Here is a 19,784-nt window from a genome sequence, read left to right as displayed (position 1 = left end):
GATTCTAACCTATATGAGCAAACTATACAATCTGTAAAAAAAATCATTTTAAAAAAGTGTGTTGTACATGTTCAGTAAACCTACTTAAAGAATCAAGTAAGTCAGCAGAAGTAACCAAGGTTATTTACGAGGATTGTTGGGGTTTTCCTTTGATAGTCTCTGTAGGAGCTTCAGTAAATGCCCACAAAAGGGCTGAATGATGTCTGCTGGAGCCTTGTCATTCATTCACTTACAAAGGCCAGCATTTCAAAGCTAGGCCTATGAATAAGGTTATTCCAAGATTTATGAAATGATAGATATAATTACAGGCATTCAGTGCATGCTCTACAAACAGAGTATGCAGGAGGCATGACACATGAGGTTTTGTACTATATAAATAAATATTGAAAGTTGTTTGGACAGTAAAACGATTAACCACCTTCTTTGTGGAGACCTTTAAAAGTGTCTCAAAGCACATTTAGAAAAACCCAGCAACAGTGATGTGAGAAAATTAGGACACCCTATGAAAGCCTGTATATTTTAAAATATATTTGGACATATGGATATTGAATATAAATTTTAATGATACTGAGGGATCCAAATAATATAACTAAACAATTAAAAAAAATAAGAAAAGCCTTTTTAAAACTTTATGTGAAACGTAATTTAAAAAGAATGCAAATTCTGGTGAGGAATAAATTAGGACAGCCCCACATGTTATCCCACTTAAAACGGTTAAAATCACATACAGGTGTATCATGTCAGGTGCACATGATCAGTACATTGTTACCCAGCATTTTAAAGGAGACTTGCCCTATTTAAACCTCAGATTTAGTTTGGTGTGCTCCTGACTGTTGAAGTGTTGAAGTGAGCGCCATGGTGAGATCTAAAGAGCTGTCTGATGCCCTCAGAAAGAAGATTGTGGCTGCTTATGAGTCTGGTAAGAGATTCAAAAAGATCTCAAAGGAATTTGACATCAGCCATTCCACCATCTCGAAAATTGTTTACAACTGGTGGATATTCAAAACAACTGCCACCACGCCCAGGTCTGGCCGTCCAAGTAAATTCACCCCCAGAGCAGACCACAAATTGCTCAAAGAAGTCATCAAAAATCCTAAAATGTCATCACAGGAACTACAGCAGGCTCTGGCTACTGTCGATGTTAAAGTGCATGACTCTACTATCAGAGACTACACAAGTTTGACTTTCATGGGAGGTGTGCAAGGAGAAAATATTTGCTCTCTGGGAGAAACATTAAGGCCAGACTGAAGTTTGCCAGAGTGAACGTAGACCAAGACCATGACTTCTGGAATAATGTTCTTTGGACAGATGAATCTAAAACTGAATTATTTGGACACCAGAACAGTAGACATGTTTGGCGTAAACCAAATACAGCCTTCGAAGAAAAGAACCTCATACAAACTGTGAAGCATGGCCGTGTCAGTATCCTAGTTTGGGGATACTTTGCTGCAGCAGCACCTGGCCAGCTCACCATCATAGAATCCATCATGAATCCGACTGTGTATTGGGGGCTGCTTGAAGAACATGTGAAAACATCTGTTAAAAAATTGGGTCATGACAATGAGCCAAAACATACAAGCAAATCCACCAAGAACTGGCTAAAAACTAAGTAGAGAGTCCTGGAATAGCTAAGTGAAAGCCCTGATCTTAATCCCATTGAGATGCTGTGGGGTGACTTGAAACAGACTGTACATGCAAGAAAACCCTCAAACATCTCACAGCTGAAAGAATTCTGCATTGAGGAGTGGCTCAAACTTGCTTCTGATCGATGTCAGAGACTGGTAAAAGGTTACAAAAGGTGTCTCACTGAAGTTATATCAGCCAAAGGGGGCAACACTAGTTATTAAGGGGTAGGGTGTCCTAACTTTTTCCTCCATTAAAATACACATTTTTGTTCATATATTTTTTTTGATGTGTAAATTTTTTTTTTGTTTTTTGCAATTAAGTCACTTTCATTTCCAGTAATACATGAAAACATGATTAGACATTGATATTTGAACATTTATTAATAAAGAGCCGATTATTTTATGGGGTGTCCTAATTTTCTCACATGACTGTAAGTGTGTCAACACCAAGTGAATTTAAACATACAGCTCAGGGACCAGATCAGGGTTACAATCTTTATTTGGCAAGAGTCTTTATCCAGGTGATTGGTCCAACGAGTCGGGCCAGAACTGAACAGGGGATAGACGAATCAAAAAGACAAGCAAACCCTTTATTAACGACACAAAGAAGCACAAGGCCGGGACTGTTGCAGCTGTGCAAAGATGAACTTGCAGAGGGAAGGGAAAAGTGAGATTAAATACACTGTAGAGGGAGGTTAAACAAGAAACAAATGATAAAAGGGCACCGATGGTACAAAAAGCAAAGGAAAGCATGAAAACAAGAATTTAAAAAAACATGGACCAGAAGAAGAGATGAAGAATAACAAGTATAACATGACCATATGATGATAAACTATACCCATGTTTGCTTGTTGCTTTGTTTTTTTCTGAATTTTTAACAGTAGATTATATTATTTTAATATATTCAATTTTGTATGACTTTCTCAGTCCGTTTGTTCAATTCCACCTATGTATTTCTATTAATGGAATTATTTAGTCGGTTAATACTTGCCATAGGTCCTAAATGAAAGCATCACATATGTCATACCAGGGCGTGGGACAGAAGAAAGTCTCCTTTGCTGCGTTCATCATCTGAATGGGCAACTTCTGATCATTTGAATTCATCAAGTGTTGGAGGTGGATATACCTGAGACAGCTGGGGCATGCTCTGCTTATGCAACACATGAAAAGAACAGCTGATACTGCTCCATTGTCACAATGCTCCACCTGCTGATGTGACTGTCCAGTGCTTGGCTGGAAAATCCACTTGCAAAACCTTTGCTCTCCCTGTCACATGCCATAGCACAAGGCAAATGCTGTGCTTTAAGTGCCTGCAGTGTGTATTTAGCTTTAGTTGTTTCCATCCAACCATAGTAGAGTGTTTAGCGTGCACTGCCATCAATAAGTCAGACTTGTTCCCAGTGGCTGCTGGTCCCTGTCTGGGCTGCCCTTTGTCACTGACTTTGTTCATCATATTTCTAAGTACAGCTAAGTATGGAGGTTGAGCTGCAGCAGGTTAGGTGGTCTCAGGATCTGGTCTCTGCTTTTCTCAGATGGTTTGGTTCTGTTGACCTCCAGCTTTCGCTAGGGCAGTTAGTTGCTGCCCCAAGTGTAGGTGTTCGAGTATCTTGGGGTCTTGTTACCACTTAGGTGGTTTGGACAGGTGAGGTATTTTGAGCATGTAAATGAGGCCTATTGGCAGACCCAGGATACGCCGGAGTGATTACACGTCCGGATGGCTTCGTTGTGTGTTTAGTTTTATTATTTTTGTAATTGAGTCAAAATGGCCCATTATAGTTGCATCGCGTAAATACGATACAAATGAGGTTTACTTGAACTTACCAAAAACTGACACCAGAGTCAAAGGATGGTGAATAAGCTTTTAAGTCATAAAAATTGATTACAATGTAATAATGTAATCTTTAAGTTACATCATTACATAGCTAATAATGCTTTGAGAAGAAATAAACCTTGTTATAGATATTATTCTTCTATTAAATGTTGTTTTTAGAGTACCCAGGAACCTCATTTATAGTCCATGTATGTTAAATATGTTGGCAGAATGAGAGTTTATACACTTGTGAATGCGTTCTTTCACATTTTACATTTCCTTGTCTAATTCATGTGTTTGTTGTTTGGGGGTCTACTTTGTTTTGCATTTGTATTAGTTTAGTAATGAAAAAAAATAACATAGAGCTTTAGCTGCACTTAGAAATCCGTGTCCCTCTCAGTCATGTTCCTATTATAGTGGATTAAAGAGGCTTACATGCCATTCAAATGTCTGTTAAATAAAACATGCAGTAGGAAAAGTTTAGCACTGTCACATTAGCTGTCTCAGTTTGAACCCCTGCTCCGGCCACCTTTCTGGCACTTATGACCTTTGGCTGATGCCTACATGCTTTGACAAACTCTGACACACACCCAGCAGTTCAGATTGCGGGATTGTTTACCAGACGTGGTATCTCAGCTGACTGGCCTCACGACTCGAGAGCTGCAAGTGTGTTTCCATGGTAACCATGTATAGTATTGAGAAGAGCAGCAAAGAGAGTGGAAGAGAAGCAGAGAGAGAGAGAGAGTGAGAGAGAGAATGAAGCAAACTCTGGGAACCACGATGTCTTGTTATAATTATCCTTATTTTGTCTGTTATTCCAGCTGTGTGTTAAACATGATGCAGGATTGTCGTTTGCAGCATAAAAAAATGAATAAATAAAAGAATAGGCTACTATTAATTTGTTAATAAGCATTTGCAGTAACTGAGTTAGTGAGTTCCAGCTGAAGCTGGAGCGTAAAATAAAAGCTTTTGGAATGAACGCCTAAAAACTGCAGGAAACATGACATACTGAGTTTTAGATGCTACAGAAATTTAGAAAAAATTAAAATTGGAACACATGTCTAATGTCACAGTAATAGATATTTAAGCAGTTAGGTGCATTTGCAAAATGTGGAACTAACTTATCTTACATTTATGACAGTTATAATGTCTTAAAACCTTGTAAAGCATAGTAGTCTACCATTTTGATATAATTCGCAGCAACTGAATCTGAATTCTCCTAGGATGATCTCTGAGCTGCAATATTTTTAGTAACATAAAGAAAAAAAAACCCTATTTGTATTTCTCAGTTGTGGTGCAGGCTTGTGGAAAAACTGTCATAATTAATATTACATTAATTCAGTGTTTATCACATAGAAATGTTTATGCAGAGGGAAGAAGGGTTTAGAGTGTGAATGCGGGCCGTGTCATCAGTGGCCTCATGCCTGGACAGAGATGAGGGCAGCATCACTAGATTCAAATGGGATCCAATCAGCAGTCAAGCAGACAGAACGCAGAGTTCCAGCTGATCCTGACTGACACTATGCATCATTAAACAGGAATCAGAAACAGGCATTTGAATGCATAAACTTTCAATGATATAGTCACACAAGAGCATGCAAACAACATCACGCCAGCAATTTTAAATATCAGCAGGCAAAATAAATATTTTTTTTCTCTACGCATATTCACGTTGTGCCCCAAATATGATGCTCATTAAACCACCTTGTATGTCTGTGTAATATATGTGGATAGTTTAAATTGATAAATCATACACAAAAGGCCTGAAACCTAAACACTAAACTTGGCATACACGGGGATTAGCACAGCTCACCTTCTGTTTCCCTGCTGTAACGCTACTACTGCACTGTTTATTTTCCAGTATTAGTACAATGCAGGTTAATACTCAACACCAGCAGACAATCATAGCTAGGCACACATATCTGCACGTGCACACACACACAAACAGATAGATAGTAACTTGGTAACAGATGGTAACATCTAGTGGCAGTTGACAAAACTGCATCACTCAGTGTGTCACATGCTCAGTATGTAGCTTTCAGTAACTGATACAGTCCATTGGAGACTTTAGAGAAAACACTGGTAGCAGCAGTGTTATTAACTGTTAACCCCTTCATATCAAAGACCACCAATCTGTTTATGGTTAGTGTCAGGGTTAAGTTAACAGCCATTACTTTATTTAAGAGAATTAAGCTATGTAAGGTAAACTTTCAAAATATCATCACCACTACTTTGCTTTGACTAACAGATGGTCTCAGAATGGCACAGATACTTGTTTTTTCTGCTTTATCTTTATTTATATTAATAATATCATTATCATATAACATGGACTACTAGAGATATCATCATTATATTTTTATACCATTTTAATTAGACGCTTCAGAATGAAATGTTGGATTTCATGTTACACATATGATTTAAATTAAACAATGTCTTCTTGATCTGAGTCAGGAAGCACAAAAGCTGCAATCTCATTATGTGGTTAAACACTGCAGCCTTCAGGAAGACATTTGTATTGCATATGCATTACAGTAAACCTGATATCTGTGTACTGTGAAAGTTTTAGTCTACAAGTGCAGGTTATAATCAGATATTAGATGTCCTGGGAACCCAGATTATCCAAGAGTGAATCCTGAGTGTTGTAATTTACCACAAAAAGTAAGGTATGTTGTTGTAAATCTCCAATGCAAGGAATATCATCAGCACTTTATTTTTTCCAATTATGATAAAAGGCAAACAGCAACGAATGCAATCATCTACAATAAATGTGAATCCCAAATAAATAACTGACGATCTGGGTAACATGGCCCTAATGTTACAACTTAATGGTTATTCTCCCTAAAGAAAGGAAGCACTAATGATGAACCAAGGATGTGATACCTTATCTATCCTAAGGAAACTGAAGGGTAGTAAAAGTTACTTTCTTTCAGGGTTTTGTTACATGCATGTTCTGATAAATGACAGACAATACAGCAAACCATATTAAACACGATTTATCCCTGCACTCCTTTTATTTCTTTTTTTTAATGTCTTAATTCAAGTTTAATAGTTTGTTTCTGTCCTGTGAGTGATTTTTCTGAAATAGTGTGCAAGCTAAATGCCGATGTAAATCACAAAGTATGCTTGGCTTTGTACATCCCTCGAATTTGTCTTGTAAAGTTTAAGCCACGTCAAAGTGTCTCATATGCCACGTAAATAAAATGCAAATAACACAAGAAAGAATAAACTGAGAAGCACATGTTTTTATTTGTAGGAGGTTTTGTTTTTTCAAGCCTGACTCTCTGAGGGTGTGAGTAGCAAGATGTTTGCCAAAGCGCCCAGACCCAAGCAAATTAGGTACAGAGATGGTCTGTTTAGCCAGTGAGTGAGAAAATCAGTATGGCTGTCAGACTTATGGTATTCTACTGCTACGTTAGCTACATTTCAAATCTATACAGCATAATAATAATAATAATAATAATAATAATAATAATAATAATAATAATAACAGGCCTAACTGATGGTGTTAACATGACATGTACTGTTGTAATATAGCACAGCTAGTACAGTAACATACAGCTAATAAAACTTAAACACTCCTAGAAATAATTGCTTGTGAAAGAGCATTACTTTAGCAGTCACTGCATTCAGGCTTAATTAAAAATATATTTTTCTTTAGCAGTTAAAATAGCAAGATAGGGCCCTAAAAGACACAATGATACAGATCAATATGCTAAATACAGTTAACTTTCTAGACACAATAAAATGGAATTTAGAAAAAGCACAGATAATAACTCGATACAGATAGCGTTGTCTGTTTTAGCGTTGCTCACTTCATTAGGATTAGTGGTCCTTCTTCCCTTCATTGTTTTGGTTCTCAGGCTTGTCGAAATCTTCGGTGACTGAACCCACATCTTTTTCCTGAAATACATAGCCCAGCTGTTTCTAACAAATCTAAGAGGTGCACTGACTGAGATTAAAAGTCACAGGACTCGATGTTTCTAAGACTGCTGGGGATAGTGCTATGTTTTTCACAAGACTTACCTCAGCCGCCTCTTTTCCAATAGAGCATGTCAGCCATTTAATGTATTCCTCTCGCACCTGGTAAAGACAGTTTCAGTACAGTATAATAGTTTAGCTCCATACTGAAGAGTCCATGTAAAGCTTTACAACCATAATCATTGTTACACTGTGAACATTGTACTTCTTAAAATTTGTAAAACACAGTAAAGGAGAAACCAGCAAAGATCATTTTTTTAGCGAATAACCACAAACTTACTTTATACTCCCTTCATTGTGTTACTATTGGCCTAGTGTGAGCATTTAAATGAGAGGTTGTGAAAGAGCAAAATTTAATAAGAGCATAGCTCAAGCTATTATCTACCTCCTTGTTTAGCAGACAGTGTACGATGTACAGGAATGTCCCCTGCTGGGAGTTGAGGATGATGAAGAGGACCTGGAAGAAAAGGTTTGTCTGGTACAGGCCCAGAATCCATGTACAGCCCAGCACGACAAACTGCGCCACGATTTTGAAAACGATCAACCTGAAAAACAAAGAGTACAATATGTTTTTTAACACTATTTGTGTTTACATTCAGCTGAGTCGAGAAAAGTTGTCCTTTTTTTCTGTGTTTCATCTAATTTCAGCTCATTTATCCAAAGCCATCCTTCACCTTAACCTTACAATGAATTCCACTAAAAAGACATGTACGTAAGTCACAAATTGTGCATTAGCACTTACATACAGGTGCCACTTTCATTGTCACCTTCATGAAAACAGTACACGAATGTTCAAACCTGGTGTCTTTGGATTGAGAAACATCACTCTTCATGTTGGCCAAAGTGGGTCTCAGACTCCAGAGAGTAGCAAGGAACAATAACCAGTTGATCTTTAAAAAACAAACAAACAACAATATTTGCTAGGTGTACAAAGTAAAAAGAAGCCTGCCACAGACTTGATAACACAGACTTTTAATTATAGAAAAAAGTGTCTTCGCAAAAGTACTACTGTTAGCATGAGATGGGGTTAAAGGTGACATCAACTCATGCTAAAGTGTGCAAATAAACTTACTATTGCTTTTTTCTTTTCTACAAACATTTATTCAAAGCCTTTAAAACTACAATTCAGTGTCATCCTTCATCTCCTTTAGAGTTCAATCACATGTCCCTTACAAAATGTGTAGGGGGGGGGGGATGTTATTGCTTCAGTTCCATTACAATTAGCTGTCAATCCAACTTGGCACGGCAGTGCTTTAAATATAATCTTATACCTAATCCTACATTTCATGGGCCAAATACAAACCATTTGTCCAACAGAAGTTAGATGTCCAAAGGCTAACATGACAGCTAACTACAGTCATGTCTCTAAATAAATGACATATGCACATAAGGATTTTAAACACTCAATACACAGTTGCAAATACTCAATGTACTCACTGCTAGAACAGCAATAACAGGTCCTGTTAAAGCCCAGTTGAAATTTCGCTTTGTAGAGAGAAAGCATCTGCAAAAGAATCACGTAAACAAGTAAATAAACAATCAATCAAGCAAACCTGTTCTAGAAAAATATTGATCATATGGGAAAATATGAAAATAATTATGTGTTACGCACACATTTGAGGAGGTAACACCATATCCATCAGAGTAAATTAGCGCAGAAACACCCACTATTACAAATGGAACACCATAGCCAACAAGGTAGAGAATTGGCCTGGGGAGGCCATCTCGTCGGATGACTTGCACCTTGGAGAGCCTCCGTACCAACAAGTGGAGCTGTAGTGCCTCCAGCAACATCCACACAAAACTGGCAACAATTAAGAAGTGGAGAAGCCCTGCCATGACAGTGCAGGCCAGCTGTTGAGACAGATAAATACATTTAAGCTTTATGGGCAATTGGAACACAATAGAGAATCCTTTGATAATTCTTGTAGTTTAGCCACATTGTACCTTATTATCAGTGTATTTGTCATTCCACAACAAGAGCAGTTGTGAAAAAAACAGGTTGAGGCAGAGGTGAAGACGGGCCGTGTTGTTAATTTTGGGATTCCAGCTGCACAGAAGGAAGGTAAAGATGGCCAAAGCCAAGAAGAATAGTCCAATAATCACACATACCCGGTTCAGCCACTCTAAAAAAGGATTTGATGGTGTAGGCTGAAAATGAGACATATGTAGATTGTGATTAAAATGACCTTACTGCATATTTTTCTTAGTATGCAAGTAACTATTCAGGTCCCTTCACAGTTGGCTTTGGGACAAACCCCTGACAATCCTTTAGCTCCCAGACCATAAGTACTTCTGGAAAGAATGTTATAAACTGGCTAAATAAACCTGTACCAAGCATTTATACACTAGCTAAGGAGATTGTTTGTGGCCAAGGGAGGTTCCACAAAGTACTGTATTCAATTTCTAAGATTTTTATAACAGTTTTTGGGTTTGCAAGAATTTTTCCCTACATATTGCCATTCTGAGTCACTGAGTGTTTGCTAATAGAAAAAAAAAGTTATTTTATCAAATTAAATTACTTCTACAACACAATGAAGTGAAGATAAGACCAAGTCTGTGCATCCACCACTCAAAATCTGTCTGGATTTTAATATTTATTTAACCATAACAAATTAATAATAAGTTTATCAAAAAAGAAGAAGAAAAAAATTATGTACCTCCCCAATCTGCATGATCAGGGCGAATGTAGAAAGGTGAGAACAGCTGCAGATTGTATAGTTTTCATTAGAGAATGCAATCCAGCAGCCTTCCTCTGACCAGCTCATAGACTTTCCTTCTACAGTTTCTGTGGTTTTCCAGTAAACACAACTGACTGTTCCTGTTTCTGGTATTTCCTGAAAAAAGCAAAGTGCACATGGGCAAGAAACATTAAAAGTCTGTATCCCTCTGCATTAATAGATGTAGAGTTGAGATTCTGCAGCTGTACCTTCCTATGGTAGATAGTAAAGTTGACAGGCTCTGTGAGGTTAGTGTTATTAACTGGTATTATGGCTGTGATAACATCCGAACACATCTCTGTCTTTTTCTCTGTTTGGAAATACTGATGACTGAGAAGACTCTCCATCCCATTCAGTGTCATAAAAGCAGCTGTTGCAGATCCTGGGAGTTTTTGCATCACAAAAGAAATTGAAAACCATTAATTAAATAAAAATAGTTTGGATTTGTCAGTATATTTAATTTTTTAAATACTCTTTCACCATTGTTAGCATGAGCTATAGCCTGCAAGTTGAAGTCCATGGTATTTTCATTAGCAGAGAGGGAGGTATTCCAGTTATCCTTACTCCCTGGACCAATGGCCAGCAGGGTCAGATCTTACAAATAGATAATAATGAGTTAATTTATACCAACAGTAATTTTAAATATAGTAAAGCTACAAAATATTAGAATTTAACTTACCCACTGTTGAAGAGTGGACTTCCTTTTTGGTTTGGTTTTCGGTAGGTGGAGTCATTGCAACAACGATATACTCTGAAAGGTCAAGAATTGCGTTGCCCATCGCCCCATCTCCTTCACTACTCACCTTGCTTTGTGTGGCTTGTGGTCCAACACCGGACACGGCCTGCAAAAATGTAAATCATTTTAATCAATGAAACAAGTAAATGTAAATACAGACATGGAATATGGTATGTTTTCTGTGGCTGGACATTAAGTACCATAGATGCAGCAAAGCTGTTGGCTACGGTCTGCAAACACATTATGAAGAAAAGAGAGAAAGGCGTTAGATAAAATGTTCTGTGGTGTACGCAGTACATCACATAACATATTATTTTTAGTTACAAACCATGTCTGAATATAAAACAAAGCACACTCTGGCTTAGTCTTGTCACAAGCATCACTTTTGAACTACATACCGCTTCTGGTATGAAGGCACCTGTATTGTTTGTCAGGTCATCTTGCATATTGCTGATGAACGATATTTCTTTTGTCTGACCCTGCATTGAATGTGCAGTATTAGTATTCATTTGTTACAAAGCACTGTCTGGTAATTGCCATGGTTTCATTTCCTGTTGCTTTATTTGAATGGAGCTAAACATTGGTTTAAACATTGTTATGCATTGGTGACAAAATAAGGCACCTTTAAAAGGTAAATATTTCGATGGGTCTTACCTCTTTGACTGGAACTTTATTTAGAGCATCTTCAACGCCTGTCAGTAAATTAAAAATGTGAACATCAACTGTCCTCTAACCAAATAAATAACCTTAAAACAATTCAAAATTATGGTTGAAACGGACTCACTTTGACAGTATGTGACATTCAATATCCAGGCAACGATTCCAGTTGTGGGGAACAATCCATCGGGGCAGGAACAATAAAAGGTACCCGGTACATTAGTGCACACAGTCATTTTACCACATATACCGGGTGTCTCAGTGCACTCGTCAATATCTGCAGTAGAGAGAGCACACACACGCACACACACATGCAAGGCAATCTGTTTTTATTGATCATTTGATCAAACTGCTGCATTTAATCATATTTGAGCTGCTATATGTCAAAACACCAAACAAGAGCGCAAACCTCTGCATGGGTTATCATAGCTGGCTATAAAGGCTGGGTTGTTAATCCGATAACCAGGGATACAGGTGCACAAGTAAGATCCAATTGTATTTGAGCAGTTACAATCTGGTCCGCAGATGTCTATACATGTACTACACACTGGTAGGGTACACTCATTAATATCTGTTGAAGTACATGAATTAAAAAAAAATATGTTATCAACAAAAGAAGCCATATATTCTTTTCTGAGAAACAAAAATTACATCAGCGGATGCCTGGACTATGACAACGATAAACTCATATTTGGAGGAATCTTGGCTAGTCTATCCGATTAGGTAATAATGGAAAAGAGGCTATTCTGTTAGTTTAAAATCTAACAAGGACAGGTTGTGCAGCTAAATTGTGCTAGCAATTCCAAATCTGGATAGTATGTTTTCATGTTTTATCCACTGATAATAGATTAAATTTAATCTTTGCATAGCTTCCACATTTTGTGACAATGTTTTTCATCTTTCCTTTTTTAAAAAGTCTGTATGATTTTAGCCAAGCCATGACATTGCCAGTGCTTCATTGAACACTTAATAATAATTCATATCCTTCTGACACTAAAACAGCAATGACCCTGTGATTTAATGTATTTTGTCAGCCTAGGCCTTTCTTTACTCAGTATAACAATCTTATGACATTGTAGTGGTCACAATAAATACTTTTGAAATAGCAGGGAAACACACAGAGACAGAGAGAGAGAGCAAACACAAGTGACTTCAAATATAAATAAATCAATTTTCACATACCAGTGCAGACGTTGGTCTCATTGGGTTGGTTAGTTTTATCCATTGGTTCAAAACCCACCTTACAGCTACAGGAGTAATTTCCAGGCAGGTTTTGGCAGATAGAATATGGACCACATATCGTTGAGTTGAAACACTCATCAATATCTGAAGTTAGAAAGTTACAGCTAGTTAGTTACTTATTTGTTGATTCTTATCACACTGCATTTTAAAGTTGTAAAAGTACAAACCACCCTTTCACACAAACTCATACAACTCTTAATATACTATGCATACAAATATTCTGTAGTCACACTCAGTAATTAACAGTAATATGAACAGTCCAATGTAGTTCACTTGATAGAATATTGTAACGTGCAATACAGACCTTGGCAAACAGGGGACATACTATAATTAGCCCTAAAGCCTGTAGAGCAGTTGCACACAAAACTTCCTATGGTGTTGTAGCAGGTCCCGTATGGCCCACAGACACCACTAAGACATTCATCAATATCTACACAAAGAACAATTAAAAACGTGAATATAAAACAAACGAAACTGAATTATTTCTGTGTTTGTTTGTTTGTTTGTTTGATTTGTACCTTCACAGCCGGGGGCCAGTTTACTTTTTAGTATTGGCTTCGGTAGTTGAAATCCTTTCCAACAGTTACAACTGTATGACCCAGGTGTATTGTAACAGTTGGTGTTATGACCACAAATTCCTTTAGTCCTTGTGCACTCATCGATATCTGGTAAGATGATACACAATCAGCAAATTGCAAACTTTAAAAACATATTAGTCCAGATCATGCACTTGCTTCTGAGTGTCTGTTTAATCCAATGAGCGTATAAATAACTGCTTTTACAGTCACTGGTATAAACATTATAGGTCTAGATTACTTTAATGTTCTTGAAAATTATGTATTATTTTCATATTAATCATAATATCAAAAAATATAAATATTGCTGTTTTGAAAATAACATCTTGTTTTAATGTACTATAATTTCTTACCAATACAGCCATAAGAATTTGAAGTAGGCAGGTAGTCTGGAGGCATTTCATATCCATCATTGCAAGTGCATCCCCCATCTGTGCAATTACCCAATGGTCCACAAGATGCTGCAGTACACTCACTATGATCTAAATAGAAATAAAATCATGGTACATGTTCATATGTCATAATACTTATAGTATTCCCAATAAATAATGTATTGTTTATTTTATATATTAGGATAAATAATAATATGATATATATTATTTGTATTAAAAAACATTTCCATGAATGCAGCATGTATTGCTCATAAAAATTAATGAATATGGCAACCAAAGCAATCTTGGTGACACAATGACAGACATGTTACTTGCTTGTGCAAAGCACAAAACAGTTCGTAGCTGGCAAGTTGTTTCACATCTTTACTAGTTTACAAAATACTGCGGCCTAATCACATGAAGTTTAGTGTAGCCATTTCTTAAGAATGCAAATGATATTTTTCCTATACAGGACCCATACAAACAGCTACATCAAAAATACATTTTTTAAATGTAATATTTGATTTTTGTGTTCTTTTCTGTCTAACTTTTTTTTATTTAAAAAAAATATTTTTTTAATATTTTAGTATTACTTATGTTTTTTAAATATTTTTTTCATAAAAATATTGTGTAACTGCATCTCAGTGGCAAGATGTACCTGCACATGTGATGTGACAATAAAAGTGATTTGATTTGATTTGATTTGAGATGCATATTACTTTGTCAATGTAGTTTACTCCCAGACTCTTTTAGGTTGTATCCATCACAAAAATCTGCAAGTAACTAGCAAATATTATTAGTCATGCTATCTACTTTAATCACTGTTACATTTTTTTTAATTATATGTGAGAAAAATTATCAACACTAGGCATAAACACACAAGACAAAGATAATCAGTAAATATAATGAAAAGAGAAACTATCAAAAGGGGAGAAAATGTTGGTCCTAGAAAAAGATTTCAACTCCAGTGTATTAACACATTGTTTGGATGATTGATTGACTTACATTCAAAACTGGTTCAACTAGCTAGAGATCTGACCTCAGTTAATAAACATATTTAAAAATATGTTTTAACTTTATTTGAAAATAACACTACTCATGAAAATTGAGAAAACACAGTTTTTAATATTAGAAGCTAATGTTCTGGCATGCCCAGTAGGCAGGTCAGTTAACAATGCATTGATTTTTTTTTTTTTTTAAGATGTAAAAATGTGCTTTTCAAAATGTGAAGTAATGAAAGAAGATTTTTAATTTAACTGACTAGTGTTAGGAGAAGAAATAATGAACCCAGGAACTACATAAGCAGTCTGAATCAATCCAACACTTCTTCATTTTTTAGCACATTTGTTACGCTTAAATGTTTTTGGATCAAACAAATTAATAAAAGCGAAAACGTATTTTAATACAAATAAATACTAAATAATATTTTGAAATGATCAGTTAATTTATTAAGAGAAAAAAGTCATCCAAACCAACCTGGCCCTGTTTGAAGTATTTCCTCCCTTTATTGAGTCATGAATTCACAGGTAGTAACAGTTAACCGCATCTTTTGGAAAGCTAAGTTCAATTTCATTAGCCATGCCCAGATTATTTTAGTGTAAAACTAACACAGCATTCATAAAATGTGATCCTAGTTTGAGTCAAATATGGTGGTATTAGTGTGGTGGTCTGGGGCTGCTTTGCAGCTTCAGGGTGGCTTGCTGTAATTAATAAAATCATGAATTGTGCTCTAGACCAGAAAGTTTTGAAGGAGAATATTTGACCATCGTTTTGTGCTGTTCAAGCTCACTTGAGTTGCAGCTGGAAAATAATCCAAAAAACACCACCAAAACCACCTCTGAATGGCTCGAAAATACCAAAACGAATAAAGTGGCCGAATCAAAGTCCAGAGTCAGACTGAGATGCTTTCGGTGACCTAAACAGGTTTTGGCTGAAAACCATCTACAATGTGGCTGAATTAAAACCTGCAGTTCTTGCTGCCAAAGGGGGCAAAACCAGTTATTATGTTTAGGGGGCATTTACTTTTTCACACACGGCCATGCTGGTTTGGACAGCATTTTTCCTTAATAAATGAAATCATCAATTAAAAAACATATTTTGTATATATTTGGGTTAAGAGCTGACTGGGAAAAACAAGCAGACCTATCAAAGCACTGCAGAAATATTTTATTTAAAGTCATTAATATAATATTTAACTTTTTTCCATATATAATTAATTACTAAAATAATGAAATCATAATAATGTTATCAATAATGAATTGTATTATTTCTTACATATTTTTTTAATGTGATTTTCACCGTCTATCTAAAATTACAATTTTCTATTTAAATAACTTAATTTTCAAATTCAAATTAACAGCACTTACATAAATTAAATGAAGAAGTCCACATGAGCTAGTTTCATATCTTCAGGTGATAAATTTGGAAGTAGTCTCACATCATTTGAAAGAATACAGTTCACTTACCCAGAAAAAGGCGCGGTTTATTATGACACATGAAGTTTGCAAATTTGCTGATCATTTCTGACTTTGAAATTTGCACTGTAAGATTTACACATCATCCTATAATGTCTTTTAAACTGTGTCTGGCACACACAGAAAATAATGCAAATTCAATGACAATGTCATTCTACCAGAACATGTATCTGTTATCAGTGTCAGCTTCCTCCAGAGGACGTGTTACAGTTTGTTTGTTTTTTGAAATAAACAGCAATACCTTTCTATTACTTTAAGTATAGAAAATTTGTTGTTACAATATTTTTATATTAAATTAAAATATCTTCACAAAGTAATTAACTTATTAATTTACTATTTAAATTCTTCTCCAACAAAGATACTAATACATTTCATTTAATATAAGTTAACATAGTATTCACATTTCAAAGTGAGTTTTAAAGAATCTTGAGCATGTCTTGAATAATCTAGCTCATATTTACACTATCTAGTATGGCATAAGGGTTTTATGTGTCTAAATATGTTGTCATCAAACTTAAAGTTTTACATTGAATGTGCAGCACATACACAAAACATAGTCTCAGTCATTAAACACTTTAAACTTTGCCAGTGTTCTAATGGAGAGGCTGTAAAGTTTTAATAAAATTGTTGTATGATTGTTGAGCACAGTAAGGTGACTGTTACTGTTACTCAAAAAAAACAAACAAACAACTAATACATTAGATGATACTTTTCCTAGTAGTAATGCACTACATTACTTGATTACTCACTGGAAAAAAAATCATTTATTTTTAAAACACCAGGTCACTACCAAAATGTTATTATGTTAATGCTTTTCAGATGCATTTTGGGCTTACACAATTATTATTATTGTAATTATTATTATTATAAAGACATTTTGCATTATTTTTCTATCAAATATCACTAATGGCAGTTCTGGTGTTACATAAAGTTTAAAAATGTTTCTTAATTGTCTAAATGAGAATTGATCTTTCGAGATTTCAACTTTTGGGTGTTATTTTATAGTTTGTTTTAGTCATAATACAGTGAATCTAACACTTGCTTGTAAGATGTTGCCTGTAAAATACGAATGTAAACACATCATGTAAATTTCACACAATTCTTTAAACCAATAAAACTTCAAATTTAAATTATACACAAAAAAATGTCTCTACTCACAAGTTACATATACCATGTTGGGAGCAGGGAGGGGATCCACTGGTTTATATACATAGAATCCTCCTGGACAGAGCGCCACACTCACTGAAAAACTCTTGTCATTACACCCTTGTGCTGTCCCATTTGTCGGATACAGAGACAAATTAGTTGGTAAGGGAAATGGTATAAAAATGGGGACAAGTGTAGCACCAGGTTGGACTGTTACACATGATGTAACAACTGTGTCTCCACCGATCCCTGTAAAGCGCAACCATTTCTCAAGAAAATTTGTATCATTTTGGGAATAACCAGTAAAAGGGGTAGATGCAAAGGCTCGGTTCCGCCATGGTTCATTTATCGCAGTGTATCCGTCACAAGAACCTACAAATAACAAGCAAGCATTGGTATCATAGTAGTTATTTTACAAATTTTTTGGAGGATTTGCTGCGTGTGTTTTTTGTTTTTTTTTGTTTTTTTTATTATTTAATGTAGCAGAAAATCTTACATACCAGGAGGAAAATCACAAGAGACAGGTATGATAAATAAACCTATCAAAAAGAAAAATACTGGTGAATGAACTAGTTTTCAGTGCTTTAAAAGGTAAGCTAAAAAAAAGCTACACAAAAGCTAAAAACCAAAAACTAAAACTTTTGCGATTAAAGTATTGTAAACACTGACTTAAATTTACACATATCTTTATGAAATGCTACTTAAAGTAGTCAGTCATAGTAACTGTTTAGAATTTACCATTATTTGATTAGACATGTCTCTTTGAATCCAGAATCTAAACTAAAATTTGTTCCATCTTAATAATCTAGTTTTCTCATTAAAATTAGCACTGACATCAATTTAATACCTTCAGTTCCAAAAAGTTTATTTTCTCTGTCAAATTCACTTACCCAGAAAAAGTGACAAGACACAGTCCATAGTGACAAGTCAAGTCAAGTCTCCAGATCTGTTCTGAATGTTCACATTGTAAAACATGAACAACACCCAAATATTGCTTTTAAAAGCATTATGTGAATGCAAAAAGCAATGCAAATTCACCAACTTGTGTTGACTATGTTAAGGACCTAGGAAAGATACACACAATGTTACATGCAGGATTTTTATGTTATGTCTTTTTCATGTAAAAAAAAAAAACAAAAAAAAAACTGTCAGGTGTGTGAAGCATTGATTCTTTTCTTTATTTCCTTTCTCAGATCTCAAAGACAATGAACACAGTTATACTTAAGATTCCCAACACTAATACTGTTAAAATCTGGACCAAATCAATGTAGAGACTAGGGACTTTTAAAATACACTTCAAAATTGATCAAATAGCTATTTTATTTGTGAAATTAAAAAATAGGGGCTGTCCTGCTTTTTATTTTTTCTCTAGTCCATCTCGTATTTCTGATCTATTGAATATTTGTCCTTTCACACAAAAAAAAACCATTTCAAGCTTTCAGTCAAAACCTGCATCAGAGCTCGCTCCTACTTCCAGACAAACCATTTCAGTGTTTTGTGTATGCTAATTCATATGTATACGATCAGTGCCTGCATTTGCTTTATGTTACCAACTACTCCTCCTTCAGCCTGCCCTCCACTAGCACCCTACTGTTTGCTCTCGTCAAGCTGCAGTAATCATGGCACCTGCATGAAAAATGTAGCCATACTGTACTTCAGGGCGGCTGTGTTTCAGGCCTGTAAAAAGGGCAAGACTCCTTCCTTTCCTCATGCCAAAAAGGCACCCATGAGTAAACCTTATTATGGGACATTGATAATTAGTGACCAACTTTCTTCCTCCTAAATTCTAAATTAAAGTAAATAATGTATTTACTTTAAATTCATTTAAAAAGTGAAAAAAAAAAACAGAACTTTGGGTGTCAGGTGACTTTATTGAGTCAAATTAAGCAGTATGTAAATTCCACAACCAACCACTTTAATATCATTAACAGCAGTATATTGCAGTCCTGTAAAACTGTGCATTACAAGCCAGTTGTACAATAGTTGACTCCAACCACTGAATCAATCATTAGTCAATCGTTGATCACTCGTCATTAAGCAACTTTAAGTAAGCAAAACTAAAACTTAAGTAAGCAAATGTTTGCTTAACAACTAGATTTATTAAAGAAAAAAGGCTGTCCAAACCCTCCTGGCCCTGTGTGAAAAAGTTATTGTCCTCTAGCCCTAATAACTGGTTGTGCAACCCAAGATCTGATGTATGATTTGGGTGCACCTATGTCTGGCCATAACCTTTTCAAAATAAAGGTGAACATTTGGGAGAAACACTTGGGACATTTAATCAGCAAGTAGTAGTTTAAAACACTTTCTAAATAACAAAAAGCGCAAGTATTACATAAAATGCACTAATTTTTCATGACAGAAAGAACTTACAAGGTTAATTCACTGTACAAATTCAAATATTTGCAAAGAAAGTAAACAGTTATTAGCAGAAAAGTAGATAAATCTTCCAT

At 35.5% G+C, this 19,784-nt stretch overlaps 1 protein-coding gene across 1 annotated transcript; it reads right to left on the bottom strand.

The window, feature by feature from the left end:
* Positions 1-7,257: 7,257 nt before the first annotated feature.
* On the bottom strand, positions 7,258-18,252 carry LOC134626715 (adhesion G protein-coupled receptor E2-like). Its single transcript, XM_065470688.1, has 22 exons — positions 18,225-18,252; positions 17,835-17,873; positions 17,536-17,706; positions 13,287-13,433; positions 13,073-13,198; positions 12,709-12,852; positions 11,936-12,097; positions 11,654-11,803; positions 11,524-11,561; positions 11,268-11,348; positions 11,070-11,099; positions 10,813-10,975; positions 10,614-10,727; positions 10,343-10,515; positions 10,074-10,250; positions 9,361-9,564; positions 9,026-9,267; positions 8,851-8,917; positions 8,212-8,303; positions 7,799-7,958; positions 7,459-7,515; positions 7,258-7,335 (listed from the first exon to the last, which is right to left on the bottom strand). The coding sequence occupies exons 1-22, from the start codon at positions 18,250-18,252 to the stop codon at positions 7,258-7,260; spliced, it is 2,643 nt and encodes an 880-aa protein (XP_065326760.1).
* Between the last annotated feature and the right edge of the window lie 1,532 nt (positions 18,253-19,784).

The sequence above is a fragment of the Pelmatolapia mariae genome, linkage group LG4 (assembly GCF_036321145.2).
Source record: "Pelmatolapia mariae isolate MD_Pm_ZW linkage group LG4, Pm_UMD_F_2, whole genome shotgun sequence".
In the NCBI taxonomy this organism is placed as follows: domain Eukaryota; kingdom Metazoa; phylum Chordata; class Actinopteri; order Cichliformes; family Cichlidae; genus Pelmatolapia; species Pelmatolapia mariae.
This window is presented reverse-complemented; position numbering and strand designations above follow the sequence as displayed.